The 16,819-nt window shown below is 39.3% G+C and overlaps 1 protein-coding gene across 1 annotated transcript; it reads left to right on the top strand.

The window, feature by feature from the left end:
- The first annotated feature begins 779 nt into the window (after positions 1-779).
- MMADHC (metabolism of cobalamin associated D) lies at positions 780-14,522 on the top strand. The gene is made up of 8 exons (XM_074873832.1): positions 780-845; positions 1,099-1,149; positions 3,677-3,821; positions 4,063-4,280; positions 6,773-6,878; positions 7,392-7,522; positions 10,477-10,563; positions 11,889-14,522. Exons 2-8 carry the CDS (start codon positions 1,141-1,143, stop codon positions 12,081-12,083), a joined length of 891 nt encoding a protein of 296 aa, XP_074729933.1. The 5' UTR covers positions 780-845; positions 1,099-1,140; the 3' UTR covers positions 12,084-14,522.
- The last annotated feature ends 2,297 nt before the right edge of the window (positions 14,523-16,819 follow it).

The following is a 16,819-nucleotide window of genomic DNA, read 5'->3' as shown; positions in this document are numbered from 1 at the left end:
CTGTCAACCCACCCCTGCGGCTTGTCCGCATGAGAAGGCAAAGCGACCGTCAAAGGACAGCACTAACCCATTATGTAGGACGCTTGCATTTTATTTCCCTTTTAAAGCTGTCTTTAAATCACTGTGTTTAAGGGGGAGTCACTGATAAAAACCTCAGTTATATCAAGGCACGTTTGTATTAATTATTTGAGGGAACTACCTATCACCCCTGAAGGACTGGTTTTGTTAGAAGTGGCATTATGTTTCCCGTTCTGATGGGACTTTCCAGGAAATCCCCGGGCCCAGCGGCCTTTCGGTGGCTGAGCAGCTCCCCCTGCATTTTTTTCCAATAACAACACCCCCTCTTTTATTCACTTTCGACTTTATTGTACTCTCCGGCCCCAGCAAGACCCAGCCGAGTGCTGGGGCTGGGGGCGGCGGGGAGGTGTAATGGCAGCCCGGTTTACATTACGTGACTGACTCCTGGCGCACCCAACGGGTACTGCACCGCCGGTGACGGGCGACCCGGTGCTGACACGACGACCCTGAGGAACCCCCGCAGCGGCCTTCGCGGGAGAAACACCCTCTTCGGGTGCGGCGGCCCGGCCCACCCGGCCGCCCTGAGGGGCCGCCTCACGCTGCCCCACGGCGCTGGCCGCTGCCCACCGGGCCGCGCCACCGCCGCATACCCGGCCCGAAGCAATCTACCGCCGAGCGACTCGGCCCGCCCTCTCGCTGCCCGCTCCCTCGAGGCGCTTTATCGAGGTGTCGGTGGATCGGCTTGCTCGGCTTGGGGAAGGGCGGGGCGAGCGCCCGTCGCGCGGGTGCGCCGGGGGACGGCGGCCGGCGCCATTTTGCAGGAACAGGTGAGGGGTGCGGCGGTTCCGCGGTCTCCGGTGCTCCCGTTGGGTTTCTCTCTCCCTTTCCGTCCCCTCGGCTGGTGCTGGCGGCTTTGGCTGCCGGGCTTGTAGCGAGCGGGGCAGCGCCGCGGTGCCTTGCGGGACTGTTGTCGGGGAAACGGCCGTGAGGGGCGATCGGCCCCGCCGAGCGGTGTGAGGGGCGGGCAGGAGGTGAGGCCGGGCAGTGCCTCGGAGGCCAGTGCTTTCGCTTCTCTTGCAGGGGCAGCCGGGCCTGCCGGCGAGAGGGAGCCCGCCGTCTGCAATGGCCAATGTGAGTATCGCGGATCGCCGGCCCTCGGGCGTCAGCGCTGTCGCGGCCGTCTTCGCCGGCGGTTTGCGGTAGGGGGGTGGCTGTCAACCCGCTCCTGCGGCTCGTCCCGATGAGAAGGCAAAGGAGAGCACTTTCCCCTGTCATGCGGGACGCTTGAGTTTTATTTCCCCTTTAAAGCTGTCTTTGAATCACCGCGCTTAGGGGGGAGTCATTGATAAAAACCTCAGTTATACCAAGGTACATTTTTATGAGAAGGGAGTGGTATCGTCATCCTTTCATCTTAAGTTTTGGAAGCCAATTTCCGTGGATATTGTGGGAATAATCGAATTGAGGATTAAGTAGGATCTGTTTTGTTTGGGGTTTTTTAATGTCATGAATTAAGATGAAATACATAGGTTCACCAGGGTACTTCCAGACTGAAGAATGAAACAGGCTTTATTGATTTAGTCTTGCTACGGAGACATGAATAATTTATTGATTTCAGCGGTGTTTTTTCACTTGTGTAATGCTAGGTGTGTAAATATTTGCATAAGTGAGCTCAGTCAACATACCTGTAATTAACACTAACATCTGCATGTTAAGTGATCCTGATTATAAGAAAACGCTCTTTTCTTGTAATTATGTGTCAGCTGTAATTGTTTACATCTGGTTTATCTGTAATGTAATCATTATGCAAAAATTAATTTCATTACTGGTTTTACATAACAGAGGAAAAAAACATTCAAGTGGAATCAGCAGACTTTTGTTGTTGTTGTTACAGGAACGTTTTAAACATAGAGGTGTTTGAGAACAGGCAGCTTAAGGCCTTACCTGTAAATACTTGATTTGAGTCAGAAAATCAAATATGCTTTTATGCTTTTGAGTCTTCATGATGTTGGTAGAACTTACTAGACATTGTATGTTTACGCAGAGGTGGTGTGTGAGAAACTGATGCTTAGTGGCTTAGGTCCTGATACTCTGAATAGAGTTTTTATCTTAAACATACCATTTTCTCACTTTTTTTTAAGTAATCTTGTTGCATATGTATTTAATGGTGAACACATGTGTAAACTTTTATAGAATCAGGCATACAGCACTTAAGGAAAAGCCCTTTATGTCAGGTTTCTCAAAAGAATTTCTTTCCTCACCTGGAAAATAATGTGCTTTTGTGAAAGCACACGTGCTATGGCAGGTGGGATTTACATTTTCCAGTAATGCATGCTTTTGTGCAGCTGTAATCAAGAGTATGAGCAGTTTTTTTGCTGGAGTTAAGTAGGCTGTAATTTTTTTTAAAGTTATACTTCTGTCTCTACGTTTTGAGTTATTTTTCTGTTATGCATATGTAAATGCATTGTGACAGTTGTCAGTTTGTTTTTAAAGTATAAAAAAATAGATAAGGCTTTCTAGTTTAATCATTTCACCTGGATATTTTGTGTTTAAGAAAAACAAACCACAAAACCCCAGTAACAGTTGCTCATATTACTATTTAAGATACTGTCACTGGGTCTCAGAGTTCATAATCCTCGCGGTGAGGAGCCATTGGCTCTGTGGAGCCCTGTTGCTGCGACCATTGCATGCTCAGGGAGATAGCATTGCATCATTTTCTGTTTACTGTGTGGCTGAATCAGTTTGATAGAATCATCTTCAGCAGTTGAAGGTTATGTTGACAGTACAACTCTGTGGTGTGAAGCAGATTTTCTGGTGTATTCCAAGACTACGGAATTCATAAAGGCTTTATGGCTTATTGGCATTCTGACAACCATACTGATCTGTTTGCAGTAAGATTTGTTTGTAAATATACGAGTAAATAACACTGGCTGCGCTAACTTCAGTTTTGCACGTGTTAAATGTCTACGTATTTCGAGAGCAAAGGAAAGAAGCTGAAATTACCACCCCTGCCTGTTTTGATAGGCGTATCTCCCTGCATAGTTCAGAGCTGTTGGGCTGTGTCCTTTGAGGGTGGAGAAATGTGTGTAAGCACACACGTGTGCGTGCTTCTAGATGAAAGTATCACTCCAGACTCATCTTGTAGCTATCTTGTGTCTCCCTCCAGCCTTTTAAGATGTAGAATACGGGCTGGCCAATGTCTGTGCTAGCTTTCAAGGCAAATGTCGTGGATATCAGCATTTACTTAATTAACCATATTTCTAGGTATTTCTGATAATCAAAGCCATGATTGAATTGTGGCAATCGTGGAAATAATGACATGCATGGAAATGATCATGGAAACAATCCTCATCTGTAACTTTGGTTTAGGTTGTGGGCTTTCAGTGGTGCTGTTTAAACTTCCCAGGGTTTCTTCCTCACGTGAGGAGGCCTTTCAGTAAGTGTTTGTGAGGCTTTTCCCTTAGAATACTGTTAGTAGTATAAATGTAAAAGAAATAATAAAATACTTATCAAACTTGATTTTACAGAAACACTGTTGATCATAATTAAAATTGTAATTTAATTATCAAGTGAGGATTTCTCTTCAGACCCACAAAGCTATACTTAAACTAATATTTTTGCTAGCAGTATGTAATACTTAACTTTGTTTTTGTCTTCTCAGGTGCTCTGTAACAGAGCAAGATTGGTCACCTACCTACCAGGGTTTTATTCCTTAGTCAAAAGAGTTGTAAATCCCAAGGCTTTTTCTACAGCAGGTTCCTCTGGCTCAGATGAGCCTCATGTTGCTGCTACACCTCCTGATTTATGTAAGAAAAAGCAAATTTTCTTTGAATTTGTGTGGTATCAGAACTTTGCACCCCATATAAATTTGGGAATTCTGAAGTGTGCTTTTTATGTCAGGACCCTTTTATTTGTGCATTGTGGTTACTTTGGTTATATATGATTGTGATCAAATACAGATATTTGTATGGGAGAGGGTGTTGTTTTTTTTTTTTTCCTTCTTTCTTTGTAGATGTGATGACTATAGCAAGGCTTTGACTTTTGCAGGTCCGAGAACTGTATGGCCAGATGAAGTAATGGGTCCATTTGGTCCTCAGGACCAGAGATTCCAGTTGCCTGGTAATATTGGCTTTGATTGTCACCTAAATGGCACTGCTTCTCAGAAGAAAAGCCAAGTTTCAACAAGTCTGCCTGATATATTAGCAGAGCCTTCAGCAAGTGAAAGGCATGAATTTGTAATGGCACAATACATAAATGAATTTCAGGTAAGAACAGGCTGCTTCTATGTGAAACTGATATTTCTTGTCTAAGAGAAACATAACTAATCTCACTTCTTCCTGAAAAAAGATAGTGTTGATTTTTAGGTGGTTTTGAAAGATGAACTTCAGCTGGGGTGAGTGAGAGATTACACAAAACCTAGATGAAGTTTTTTCTTTTAGGAGAAAGAAATATTTGGGGGGGGGGGGGGGGGGGTGGGTTTGAATAAGCAGTGATTAGTGAAAAAGCATTTTAGTAGCGACTTAATTATATGGATATGGGAAAAGAAAACTTCAGTTTCAGAACTTGCTGTTTACCAAGTCTTACCACCTTTTATCAAATGGAATTGGTAGTTTCTTCCGTATTTCATTTAATGGATCTGGACTTAAATAGTTTGGACAGTGTTTAAATCTGCCTGTGTAGTTCTGACAACCACTGAATTCACACAGGAGAAGCAGATGAACATACCTGAACCTCAGGTCTCACAACAAGACTGCATTTTGGCAATGGCAGAGCTTGCAGCGAGTCAGATGCATTATTAACAAGCAGCAGCTTGATAATTGCTAGCGTGATCACAGCATTTCAACAAATGTTTAGTGCTACTAGCTGCTGACTCAACTTTCTAGGTTCTCAGAGTTTATGACGTGCTCAGACTTCGGAGGTCAACTAGCAAATTTCCATTGTAAAACACTGTATGGTGTTTTTTTGTAAATGTAGCATTGTATTCCAAAGTGTTCAGAAAACATAAGCTTCTGGTGAGCTCCCCAGATTCTGTTTTCAGCTCATGTGGATCGTACTTTCCGTAAAAAAAGCCCAACATAAAATTCTAGTCCAGTGCATTTAGTGCAAACCAGGTGCACTGAATTCGTGCCTGCTTTTTAGCAAGATTTCTTGTATAATAAAATGCCCGGTGCAGCTGTTCCTGCCCAAAATGGAAAGGAGAAACTGGAAAGAGCAGAGACAGGTTTTGCAACTGGTATTCAGAAAGCAGTCAACAGGAGTCAGCTCTGCTTCATACTGATGGTGTTTAGGAGAATCCACGAACAGCATTTAGTGAACAAAAATGCATAAACTACTTTAGGAGAGGATCCAAATTTGAATGATGGGATCATCTGAATGCAGGAACTTCCCGTAGGTTGCTGCAGCAAGCAGGAGAAAAGCTCAGTGCTGGTGAAGCTCGCGCACCAGCCCTTGATCCACCCAGAGAAATGGCACACTGTGTACCTGAGATTCATGTACTGGTTTTATCTGGGCAGAGTAAGTGGGCCTGCTGACCTATCAATATCGGAAAGTCGGATTGATCTTTGGAAAATGGCTGTAGTCTCTTGATGATAGGATGTCTGGTAAGCATATGGACTATGTAAGTGGTGTTTAGCCAGCTAGAATGGGAGTAGTAGGCAAGAAATCATGATGAACTTAGTAAGAGAAGCATCCTATAGTTAGGCAGAAAAGAAGGGGTTTCGCGGCATAATGCATGGCTTGTCAGGCTTAAAGCACCAACTGATCAGTCCCCATGCCTGAGATCATAATGCAACATGTGGAAATGTATTGAAACTGCAGGTACTGTCTCTAGTTTGTCTATTGTTATGTTTAGTTTCTGATTATTTGGTTTTGTTTTTTATTTTCTGTTCTTGATTGTCAACTTCTAGAATAAAAACAGTAACCACACTGTGTTTTCAGTGTTACAGTTTTCTCTCGGGAGAACTTTCAGATGCAGAGTGTTAGGTAGGACTTCGTGTATTACTCGACATTGTAATATCAGTCTTAGACAAGCTTATTGAAATTCCTTGTAAATTCTGGCATAGTTAGAGCTAGGAAAACTGTATTAAGGCATTCTGTGCCTATTTCTATTCCAAAGGAGGCAGCTCTTGTTACCTCCTTCTTAAGGGCATTTTAAGCTTAAATGCTATATATCTAACATATTTTGTAGTGTACCCACAAGAATCTGGGGTTGCTTTTGGTTTGGGGTGTGGTTTGGATTTTTGGGTTGGTTGGTTTGTTTGGGTTTTTTTAGAAACTGTAGAACTAAAAAACTGTCAAGAATAAAAATGCTATTATTGGAAAACTTTCTGCTTTTCAAGCTGCAACAGCTAAAGCTAAAAATACTGATAAGTTCAGAGCTCTAGAACTCTTGTGTAACTTTAAATTCTGGCTCAGGTAATGTGTCTGAAATCTATCAACTGCTGTTGTATTGAGTACTTAAGGCCATTGTTTCAGAAGATATTTTTCAAAGGTTCTGTATTGCTTAAGGCTTTGAGATAATACAGTTACAATAAAATACAAAACTTAGTATTTCTGTGTAGATTTAAGTAATAGATAATACCTACATCTGTTCCACTTTTAATATTTGAAAAATTTTAAGTCTCATTGCAAATCATCTTTCTGTGAACCTGCTTGAGTGTATCAGTGGACATTTAGTCACAAAAACATAGTCTGGTGTACAAAGTTATTCCTGTTGTATATTAACAAATTAGAAAGTTATAATTTTCATTTTTCTCAGGGGGCTGATGTTCCACAGAAACAGCAAATAAATAACGCTGAAACTTACTTTGAAAATGCAAAGGTAGAATGTGCAGTACAAGCTTGTCCCGAGCTGTTACGAAAAGGTATATTTTCACTTTTAATGACAGCTAAGAAGTTATAACTTTAAAATGTAAAAAATATGTAAGTAAACACTTTGATGTAATAGATGCCACAGAATGTGTAGTAGAAAAGGGTAATTCAGAACTGATGTTTTACAAAAGAAAAATACATACTGTAAAATGAAAACTGAAACTTTGCTGTTGACATTACTTAGTATTTCATATAAAATTCAATGCCATTTAAATTGAAATTCAGCTGGGGCGGGGAGTAACTTTCAGCTGCTTCTTTAGTGTCAGGTAGACTCTGGACCTAATTCCCTATCCAAAAACCAGTTTGTGACAAAATCAGATTTTTTTGGCACTGCTTCTTAGTAAAATAGCAAATTGAAATTAAGAAACTTCTGAAACCGTTGGTTTTGTATCTTTAATTTGTTCAAGAAGGAAATAATTGGATAGGGTCAATAATTCATCTAAAACTGAGAAAGCCATAAGTAAATTGTAAGAGCAAGCCATAACATGGTGGTTTAACTTTTTTAGACTTTGAGTCAATGTTTCCAGAGGTGAATGCTAACCGCTTAACGGTATTAACTGTCACCCAGAAGACTAAAAATGATATGACTGTATGGAGTCAAGAAGTGGAGGATGAGAGAGAAATGCTCTTAGAAAACGTAAGTAGCTGACAGTAGCATCATCTTATTTTTGTTTATAGATTAATCTTTCGTGAACTATCTGTGTATTTCAGTCCATTTCTAGCTCTGGTAGTGACATAGTGTATTACTTTTTCGAGCTAATCCTCTGTTCTCTTACTGCTAAAATGGACATAACTTTTTTTCCAGCTTTGTAGCTTTTTGACAACTCTATATGTCTCATAGAACTATTAAATTCTGTATAGTGGAGTGAGTCAAAAATATGTTGAAGTATTACAATAAATTATTAAAGACACTTGATTCTTGTCCTGTTTCAGTTGAAAGGCAGCAACTATTTTTTCACCTTATTTCAACTTTAGTATGATGCATTTTGTAGGATTTCACTGCTCTCTTTATTTTTCCGTGACCTAGCTGAGATTCCAGTACAGAGTCTGTCCGCAAGCATGTCCTTACTGGTAAAAAGTGGTTGCTCTGGTCTTTGGGTTGTTTTTTCCTCTGTTCTGATGATGGGTATATTTAATGCTTTTGGACTGGGTATCAGTTATATGTATTACATCATAACCATCCTCTTGAACTTTGTCTTCTTGATCAGTTGCCACTAGAGGTCTCTGAAAATCACTTTATTTCACATTTTTCAGATTTTTTTTTTGTGTGTATTCCAGCAGGTGTCAGTGTTCACCACCATTGGCAGTCTTTTTTTAGCACCTCAAAATACAGTGTTTCTGTATATTTGTTATAATCTTTCTAAAACTAGCAAAAATCATCCTGTGGGATTTTCATCTGTATAGCGAGGGTCATATTTATGTTTGAAAATAGTCTGGTAATGTCCTTTTTCAATCCTGTAAATTGCAAATGTGCCCTTTGTAAAGCAGTGTAAGGGTTTCCACAAAAAAAAAGGAAGAAGCATTCTGAAGAATCAACGTAAAGATTACACAGAAATTAAAATTCCCTTCATTTTAGTGTGTTCTTCTCTTTGAATTATTTATGGTCTGTTGGTCTTTGGCGTTGTAATCTGGTCTAATTATATGTTAATTGGCATCTTTCTTCCTTGTGCACCTCCCTGTCAAGTCTAATAGAGTCATTGTAGGGGTGTTACGATGTTGGATGTAACCTCCCGGCCTAAAGGTTACTAACAGCACATTCACAAGAAAATGGTCTGTTTGTTTGCTTCATACACAGTTAGAAGTAACCTTAAAAATACTAATTTAATGTGAGAGGCTTGTGCAAAAGTAATGAGGGTTATGTACAGCCAAATCTAAGTGTTTACAGTAGTGAATCTCGAGTGTTTATTAACTGCACTCTGAAGTGATTGCTGAGGAGTTGTTACAACACTGCATCAAAAGATGTACTGTTTTCAGAAATGTAACGCCTAAAATGCTGTCTTTAGATGGCTTATTTATATTTGTGAGTTAACTGTGTTTCAGCTGTAAATTAATCGTCACAGCCATCAAACCCCAAAATACAGAACAGATTACTGTAAAGGATAAACCTCCCTTATTTTGGACTGTTAAGGGCCTGAAGCTGAATAACTATAATAACATTTCTATAAATTTGAAATCTTGAGCTCCTAAGGACAGTAATTACAGAGAACAATCCAATTTTTAAGTAAATAAAGTATTACATTTATTCTGAAGTTAGAAATATTTCTTTTTTATGAGATAGGGAAATTTCATAATTTTGAGGAAGCAGTGTGAATTCTGTTTGTGCTCAGCGCATTCAGCTGTGTAGATTTTTGCACTTGGACATGTTTTTTCTCAGTGCATGGATGGTTTTAGAACCATCATGTATCTCGACTTTTGTGTTTTTTTGTTTTTTTTTTTTTCTCACTCACCTTTGCATGTTTCTTCCGCAGCTTTCTATGGGCCCCTGCTGGCCCTCATAACATAAGTTGAAAACTGCCAGTCTGGGTGATTAAAAGCACATAACTGAGGTCTCCTGTACTTGCTGATTTATCTGTGGAAAAAATGTGCTGTGTAATCTGTATGTCATATAATTATTTTGTGCCTTGCGTTGTGATGTCAGAATACAGGAGCACAGCTTTAAATCTACCTGGCTGAATTTTCTTCTGTATCTGACAGGCAGATAACTGCAACTCAACACCAAAGATTAAAAAAAACCCATACCAAAACAAAAGCTTAATTTCTCAAATTAGCTGATGTGAAAAGTTTGCTATGAAAAAAACAGATTCTGTAAGAGAAGGGCGGTTTTAGATGATGCGTTACAGAGCAGGGAACTTCTTGGCATGTTGCTTAATTGAAAATAGTGTTTTCAGGAACATCAGCTGGTGTCCTCCAGTGTAATTGAAACATGACCTACAACTTTGATTGTCAAACAGTGGGAGAGTTTGAAGTCGTGATTCATCCTGACCACCAGTTCATTACAACAAGAGAACTGGTGTAGACTGGTGTAAAAGTCAAGTGCTTATGGAACTGTTTGCTATCATGCAAAACTAAAACGTTCTTTAAAATCATTTGCAGTTAAACATTTGTAGTGCAGAAAGAATTGCATGTTACTGTGCTGTTGGCTGAGATAAGACCTTACAGCAAAACTCTGGTTTTCATACATTTGTAAAAATATATTTTAATGCTACAGTTAGTGTCAAACTTGTGGAGTTACTCGTGGAAATAACAACCTGAAGTAATGGTTGACTTCTTAAAGAGGATAACAGGTATGACTACAAGCTGCATGAATAATCAAAGCAATTACGTTATTTCTTGCACAAGCTGTTAATCCATTACTGACTGGCACAAGGAACACTTGTAAATCTCTCATGATTGGAGTAGCCTAATGTGTGCCATTAATTCTAATCCTCTTAATGTTATTAATATTTTTATTGAAAGTATGCTGAATTTCTCATTTATTAGTAGAGGCCAAAAGAAATCTGTGCTTGTTCATTTTCAGAATATGTGTGTGTGTGTATATATATATAACAAAAATCTCATTTGATATCATTCTTTCCTTTTATTTTCTTTAAGTTCATTAATGGTGCTAAGGAAATTTGCTATGCAATTTGTTCTGAAGGCTACTGGGCTGACTTCATTGATCCATCCTCAGGACTGGCAGTAAGTTATGTGCTGTGTGGAATATGCAATAGATGCTGTTGTGTTCTAACTAGCAGTGGGACTTGTATTCTTTATGGGTTGAATCCAACTTCTTCATATTTCCCAAAAGCTGTTGCCATAGGATAATTCCTTTTATAAATTAAGATCAAATATTAACCCCGAGCCAGTTCCCGTACTGTGTCAGCTGTCATTGCAGTTGGTACTTTGGAGAACGTTTTTCAGCAATGAAGTTGAATTTTAAATAACTGTAGAAGTTTTATGCACAAGAGCTCTTGGTCACTGCACAGGAAGCTGGGTTGTCCTCCAAAGGTAACTTGGGAGTCCTGGCACCTATCTGTGTAGATGGGTGTTTTTTAAAAATCTCCTTGCCCTAGTTAATAATATCTTTGTTATGTAATAAAAAAATGAATAGCTTGTTTCTATTAAATAGTTTTGGCATTCATTTTCAGATGACACTAGTTCTCTGGAGAGCTGACCATTTCTTACCAAGACATCTGTGAAACATAATCTTCAAACTTAGAATTGAGACAGTTTCTATCAAAGCATGAGTGTATATGTATTTTTGTCTGAGAATTAAGTGTTAAAACCATACCATAGTCAAACATAATCATGGCAAAGCTCAGTTTATGGGGTTTTTATTTTAAAACTCTGAAAGGCAGTGATTTATTGCATCAACAGAGGCAAATAGGTTTAATAGGGGATGTTTATAAGGTGGACAGGCAGTTGAAAGGTGTGTGTACTGCTTAAAAGCTTCCCAGAAATTCCATGCATTAAGGAATAGTTACATATTGATGAAAGTAGGGTTCTGTCTTTGGGCTCTAGTTCAGTAGTAATGTCCTTACCGATACCCTGTTTGGTCAGAAGCCTCCTCCTGAGATAAAGCAACTGGAATACCCATTTCCAATTTACACACATTTTTTGCTCTTCAAAGCATCTTTATAGGGTGCTCATTGAAAAGATATGTGTCTTATTTTTGCTATTTCACAGAATGGTTCTATCCTTAATGCCTGTAGAAGTAGCAGAACCTTTCTAAAGCCCTTGAGATTTTTTTTGTATGTATGATTGATTAGACATTCACTGATACGCCTTCAGCTCTCTGTCAGTGGCAAAAGAACATCTTTAAACATGGGGTACCAGTATAACCAGAGGCGCTCTGCTTAGTTTCCTGTGTAGATTTCATGAATAAAACTGTACGTAAAATTTCCTCCAACTGATGTAACTGGCACTTCTGGGCTTAGGTTTTGTTTTAAAAAGGGGTAGTTCTGACATTTTAAATCCTCTTGGAAATGTTCACGTGAAAAATTCTTTTTTTCTTTTCCACCTAGTTTTTTGGACCTTACACAAACAACACTCTGTTCGAAACAGATGAACGCTACCGCCACTTGGGATTTTCTGTTGATGATCTTGGCTGCTGCAAAGTTATTCGTCATAACATCTGGGGTACTCATGTGGTTGTAGGAAGTATTTTCACTAATGCTGAACCTGACAGCCCTATCATGAGAAAACTAAGTGGAAACTAGCAGTCATCGGGGCTTCACAAGTTCTTACGACCTTTGCATTCTTTTACTTGGTGATTCTCTCTAAGCTTTGTCAGGAAATGCCACACTTGAAAGTATTCTTAGATAATAAAATAGCTGTTATTTATTTTAGTCTTTGTGAATGTGTGTTCACCACATGTGACTTAGAAGATTAATTGACAACATTCAAACAGATACCTTTGTGCCACATGAATTTTAAGCTGTGAGTTTCCTTCATCTTGAATGAGTTTGAACATACATGTACATAGTTCTCTGCATATCCTTTTTTTAATACTATCTTAAAAGCCACACTTCTTAACCGTTTTGTCTTTCAGTGTCTGACAAATCTGTGCTCTTAGTGTTAAAAACCCTGATGTCACTGAAGTTTCTAGGAATTTTGCCGCTTACCAGAATAAGTGGCAAAAAAAGTGGAATAAGTAACAAAATTGTTCTCCCAGAATATAGGAATTAATAAAAACTGCAGAAGTTAACGCTGAACTAATCACTCATTTGCTGTTCTAAAATGAGAATAATGAGATAAGCTTTCAGTGGTCTCTACATACAAGTAATACTTCAGTAGGGAAGTGTTCACTTGATTGCTACATCCAGAGACTCAGTAAAAAGTCTTAAATTACTCTAGAATCAGTCATCTCAATGTTTTTTTTGTCTTCATGTTGCTAGGGGTTTTATTTTCTCAGTGTTAACTAAATATATTTAATTAGTTTATATATGTAAATGTAATTTAAAGTTGCTTTTGTAACTTAGGTCATTAAATACGTTGTGGGAAAAAAAATGATAACAGGGAAATGCTTGGATATCATCATTGTTTTCCTGTACTTGGATGCGATTTAGACTTGTCTCTGTGGAATTTTGAAATGCCTGCATGAAGAGCAATTATGATCAATTATTGCAATTATGATCAATTATAAAAATATTTCAACAGGAAGGTTTCAGTAAACTAGTCAGTCTCTCCAGGTATCAAAAACAATCAGGTCATTGAAGTTACTGGAGGGAGAATAGTGACGAAAATCCAAGGCACCTGAAATAGCAACAGTGTCAGCTGCCTCTCTACAGAGACAGACTAACTAACTAGATTTTAATCTCATCACAGTCAGTTATCGGGGCCATTTGTTAAGACACCCCTGCAGTAGCTGCGCCAGTTCGTGCAACAATGGGAATCCTTCAGCCTTGACTCCATCAAAATGTAGTGCAGCTTTTGTCTGGATAATGGCTGCAGAAGACGACGATCCAAGAGGTTTAGCTTCCTTTCAGATAGCTAGGGATTTTAATCATTTTGTCATTTTCCAATGTGAACTAACAATTATGGGTTTAAAACTTGTTCTAAGTTTGTATACTACTTCTATTCCCTACTCAGGGTCTAAGCCAGTTATCACCAAAGTCTTTTCATTTGCTTTAATGAGTTTAGAACCAGATCCTTTACCAAGTGCCTGTACCCGTCCTTGTTAATGATCGCTGCAAGCCCATAACTTTGCCGGATCACGGAGGTGGAAGGGAGGAAGACTTTCCACTGGAGAAGTGAGTGTGGTCTCCCCTAAATTCACTCACTGAACCCACAGTTTGGAGGTTATTTTTCTTGCCTGCTGTCACTGTCATCGCTGGTGGCTCTAGCCTGCGCACATTCCGAGGTTGAAGTAGGACTTGTTCATCGCTTTGTCATGGAATTTGTGCTGCATTTCCAGAGCCCAAGTTCTTGATCTCCACTCTGCTGTTCAAGAAGGCTGTATTACTTCAGAGTCTTTTATTGATATTTTTTTTCCTCATTCTCATCAAGAGGATTAAAAAAGCTTGAGAAGCTGCACTGTGTCTTGTCTGTTTGCAAAATAGAATTATTTTGCAGAACAGGAATTAGCTCATTTGATAAAAGAGGATTAGTGTCTCGCTGGACAGTAGAGTTCACTCCTGGAGAACTTTGTTGGACAAACATTAGAAAAATAAATTCTGTGAAATGGTTCACATATATTTTAACTATCTTGAAGACTCTTGATGCTATCTTTCCTTCAGATGACTTTGCTGTACTTATCTTTCTGTGTTTTTAGAAAGGGTGGGAGCTGTCAGGCAGCTATTCAAATGCTAGTTTTTGAGTTCATGTTCCTTCAAGTTTTGTCCTGTAAAGGGCTTTTACAGTGGCTTTTCAAATGGCTTCAACCTGAGGCAAAAATCTCACTGAAAATAGTGGGAGTTTTGCCTTGACTTCACTAATACTAATGTTTCATGCTAGAATTTGAGAGGAGGTATGATTTCCTGATATTTTTCTAAATAAAATCTCATACACATTGCTTCTCAGCAGAGACTAGAACTGTTCCAGTTCTTTTTCCTTCACATCAGAAGAGCTATACTGTGTATTAATTAATTTGCTACTATGAAATAAAAGTTCTTGAATACAGTGTAACTGTACTTCTGATAATAAAAAACAAAACAACTTTCAGTGTTACAAAATGAATTCCTTTCTAGGGTAAAGAAACAAACACATGAGAAGAGCTATTGTATGTAAGGCCCCATCTGCCTCCTTAGCAAAGATTGCTGCTGTGTGAGAGTACTGTTTGTCTTATTTCAGAGAGGCTATTAATTTCTAGATGTTATTAATTCAATACTAAACATACCAGAGTTTATTTTTTTGCAGTAAATTCCATAGAAACTTAAAGTGGTGATGCTGAACATCAGAAGAGCAGTGCTGTCTTTGTGTAGTTACATTTGCAAGTACTATACATGGAGAACATGCTTAAAATAGTGCAAGTCTAGAAGTTACTTGTAGTGGTCAAAAGGCTAAAGAAATGTTATAGGTGAAATATTTGTTATTTAGGTGCCATAAGATATGAGGAACTGAGCTAAATCTTTCCACAGAATTCCTAATAAAGGTGAGGAGAAAAATTACAGAGTTGTCTTTTGCTCTCCTAAAATATCTTAGTACTAATCTTATGTGAGCTGTTACCCTGGTGAAGTTCTGCACCATCTCCTAAATAGCTGGTGGCAGCACTGCTAAGGACAGTAGTGGTGACAGGCTTTTAAGTTACAAAAATAAATGTGAAACCAGGCTTAAAAGTTTAATAGGGATAAATATGCAGAACAAGATATTGAGAAAGGGCTGGTTCAGAGCTGGAAAGGTGTTTTTCTGTCCCGTGGAAGATGAAAGCCCTCGCTGCATGTCTGAGCTCAGTGAAATGGGAAGATATTGCTTTGTTGGGTGAATCAGTACAGAGAAATCATTAATTATCTGGAGGTCTTAAGTGCAGTGGTTGGGATTTTTCTCTTCCCACCTAAAGACTCTTAAAGTTTAGGCTCAGTGATAGCTTTTCCTCAGGCTCTGGTAGAAATGTTGAAGTAGCAAGTACTTTCAAAAAAGTTGCTGTTTTCAGTAAGTGGAAAGTACGTGTGGTTTTCAGTGCCATGAATGTTCGTGTTTAAGCTGGGCTACAGTAAGAGCTGATTGTAAAAGTTGTGCTGTTACCTAACTAACACTAGATGAGTGCGGTGGGTAGGATGGAGGTACTGTATTCTAACAGATTGAGGCTTGTGTCCAGATCTTCTACTCAAGCACTTCGGGTCAGTTTAGTGAATTCATTGATTTATTCATGATAAATGAAATGTAATAGCAAAATAATTGCCTTATGTGCATAGTCCTTTTAAAGCCTCTTTTTTTTATTGTCAGCTTTTTTTTTTTTTTTTACTCTGCATCCTCAAAATTGTCATAAAAACTAATGTTCCCTGTGCATATGTTTATACAGACCAGGAAAAATAAGCCAGGTAGTCAAATGGCTCTTGTTTATAAGAGCAGCGGTAGTGAAGAACTCTATTCTCCTTCCACCAGCAGCCACCTGGCTGGAAAAAACATCCTCGAAACAATTCAGAGAGTCAGAGATACCTCTTGGGGGAGAGGGCCCCTTTTCTTTGCTCGCCATCTTGGCTGCAGGCTTGATGCCCTTTTTTGCTAATTGTGGTGTCATTCAACAAGAGATACTCTGGTTCCTAAACCCGCAGGAAAGCGCGGCTGTAACTTTAGACAGCTCCGGGTAGCTGATCCAGAAAGGTGAGGCCGCAGGACTTTGTCAGGGTAACATACATAAAACTTGGGCCATGAGCTTCTCTTACTCTAAAAGCTTCTGCCCAGTCAGGCTAAACTAATTGCAGAAATCTGGATATATAGTGAAAAAAACACATGAATTTGGAAGAACTGAGCCTGTGCTGATGCTGTTGCTCAAACCATTTGAAATAAGTACAGCGTGGCGATACGATTTTTGTGATTTGTATGATCCAAGACTTCAGAACACGCTTGCTAAACTTTTTTTTTTCCCCCCTCAGACAACAGTAGAGCAGCTCACGGTGCAGTTTGCCTGCAGGGCGGCAAGAAATGGGAAAGCTGCTGACTCAAAACACGTGTGGAGCTGATTGTCGTGGGTGCGTGGTCTAAAATGTCTGAGATAAGGAGGTTATTGTTATTATGTTGTGTTATGAGACACTCAGCATATCTATTTCTGAAATCATGCACTTTAGATAACTGATTAAACCACAGTGTTACCACTTAAAAGCTGCCCGTGTGACCACATAAATTAATTCCCTCCCTTTGAGCTAATACTGGCTGAACACTGATAACAACCCCTGCATCTGATAGCCAACGACTGTCAGAGGTGCCCTGTTGGCATCGCGGCAGAGGTGTGGAAGGCTGGCTGATGGAGGAGAATAAACCATATCTGTGTGCATTAACTGGCAAGTCGATAACTTGA

Source organism: Strix uralensis, chromosome 6 (assembly GCF_047716275.1).
Source record: "Strix uralensis isolate ZFMK-TIS-50842 chromosome 6, bStrUra1, whole genome shotgun sequence".
NCBI lineage: Eukaryota > Metazoa > Chordata > Aves > Strigiformes > Strigidae > Strix > Strix uralensis.
The sequence above is the reverse complement of the archived record's forward strand: the minus strand, read 5'-3'. Positions and strand labels throughout refer to the sequence as shown.

Coding starts and splice junctions, on each gene's coding strand:
- MMADHC (XM_074873832.1), top strand. Junction 7,523..10,476: donor GAGAAATGCTCTTAGAAAAC/GTAAGTAGCTGA, acceptor ATTTTCTTTAAG/TTCATTAATGGTGCTAAGGA. Junction 10,564..11,888: donor ATCCATCCTCAGGACTGGCA/GTAAGTTATGTG, acceptor TTTTCCACCTAG/TTTTTTGGACCTTACACAAA.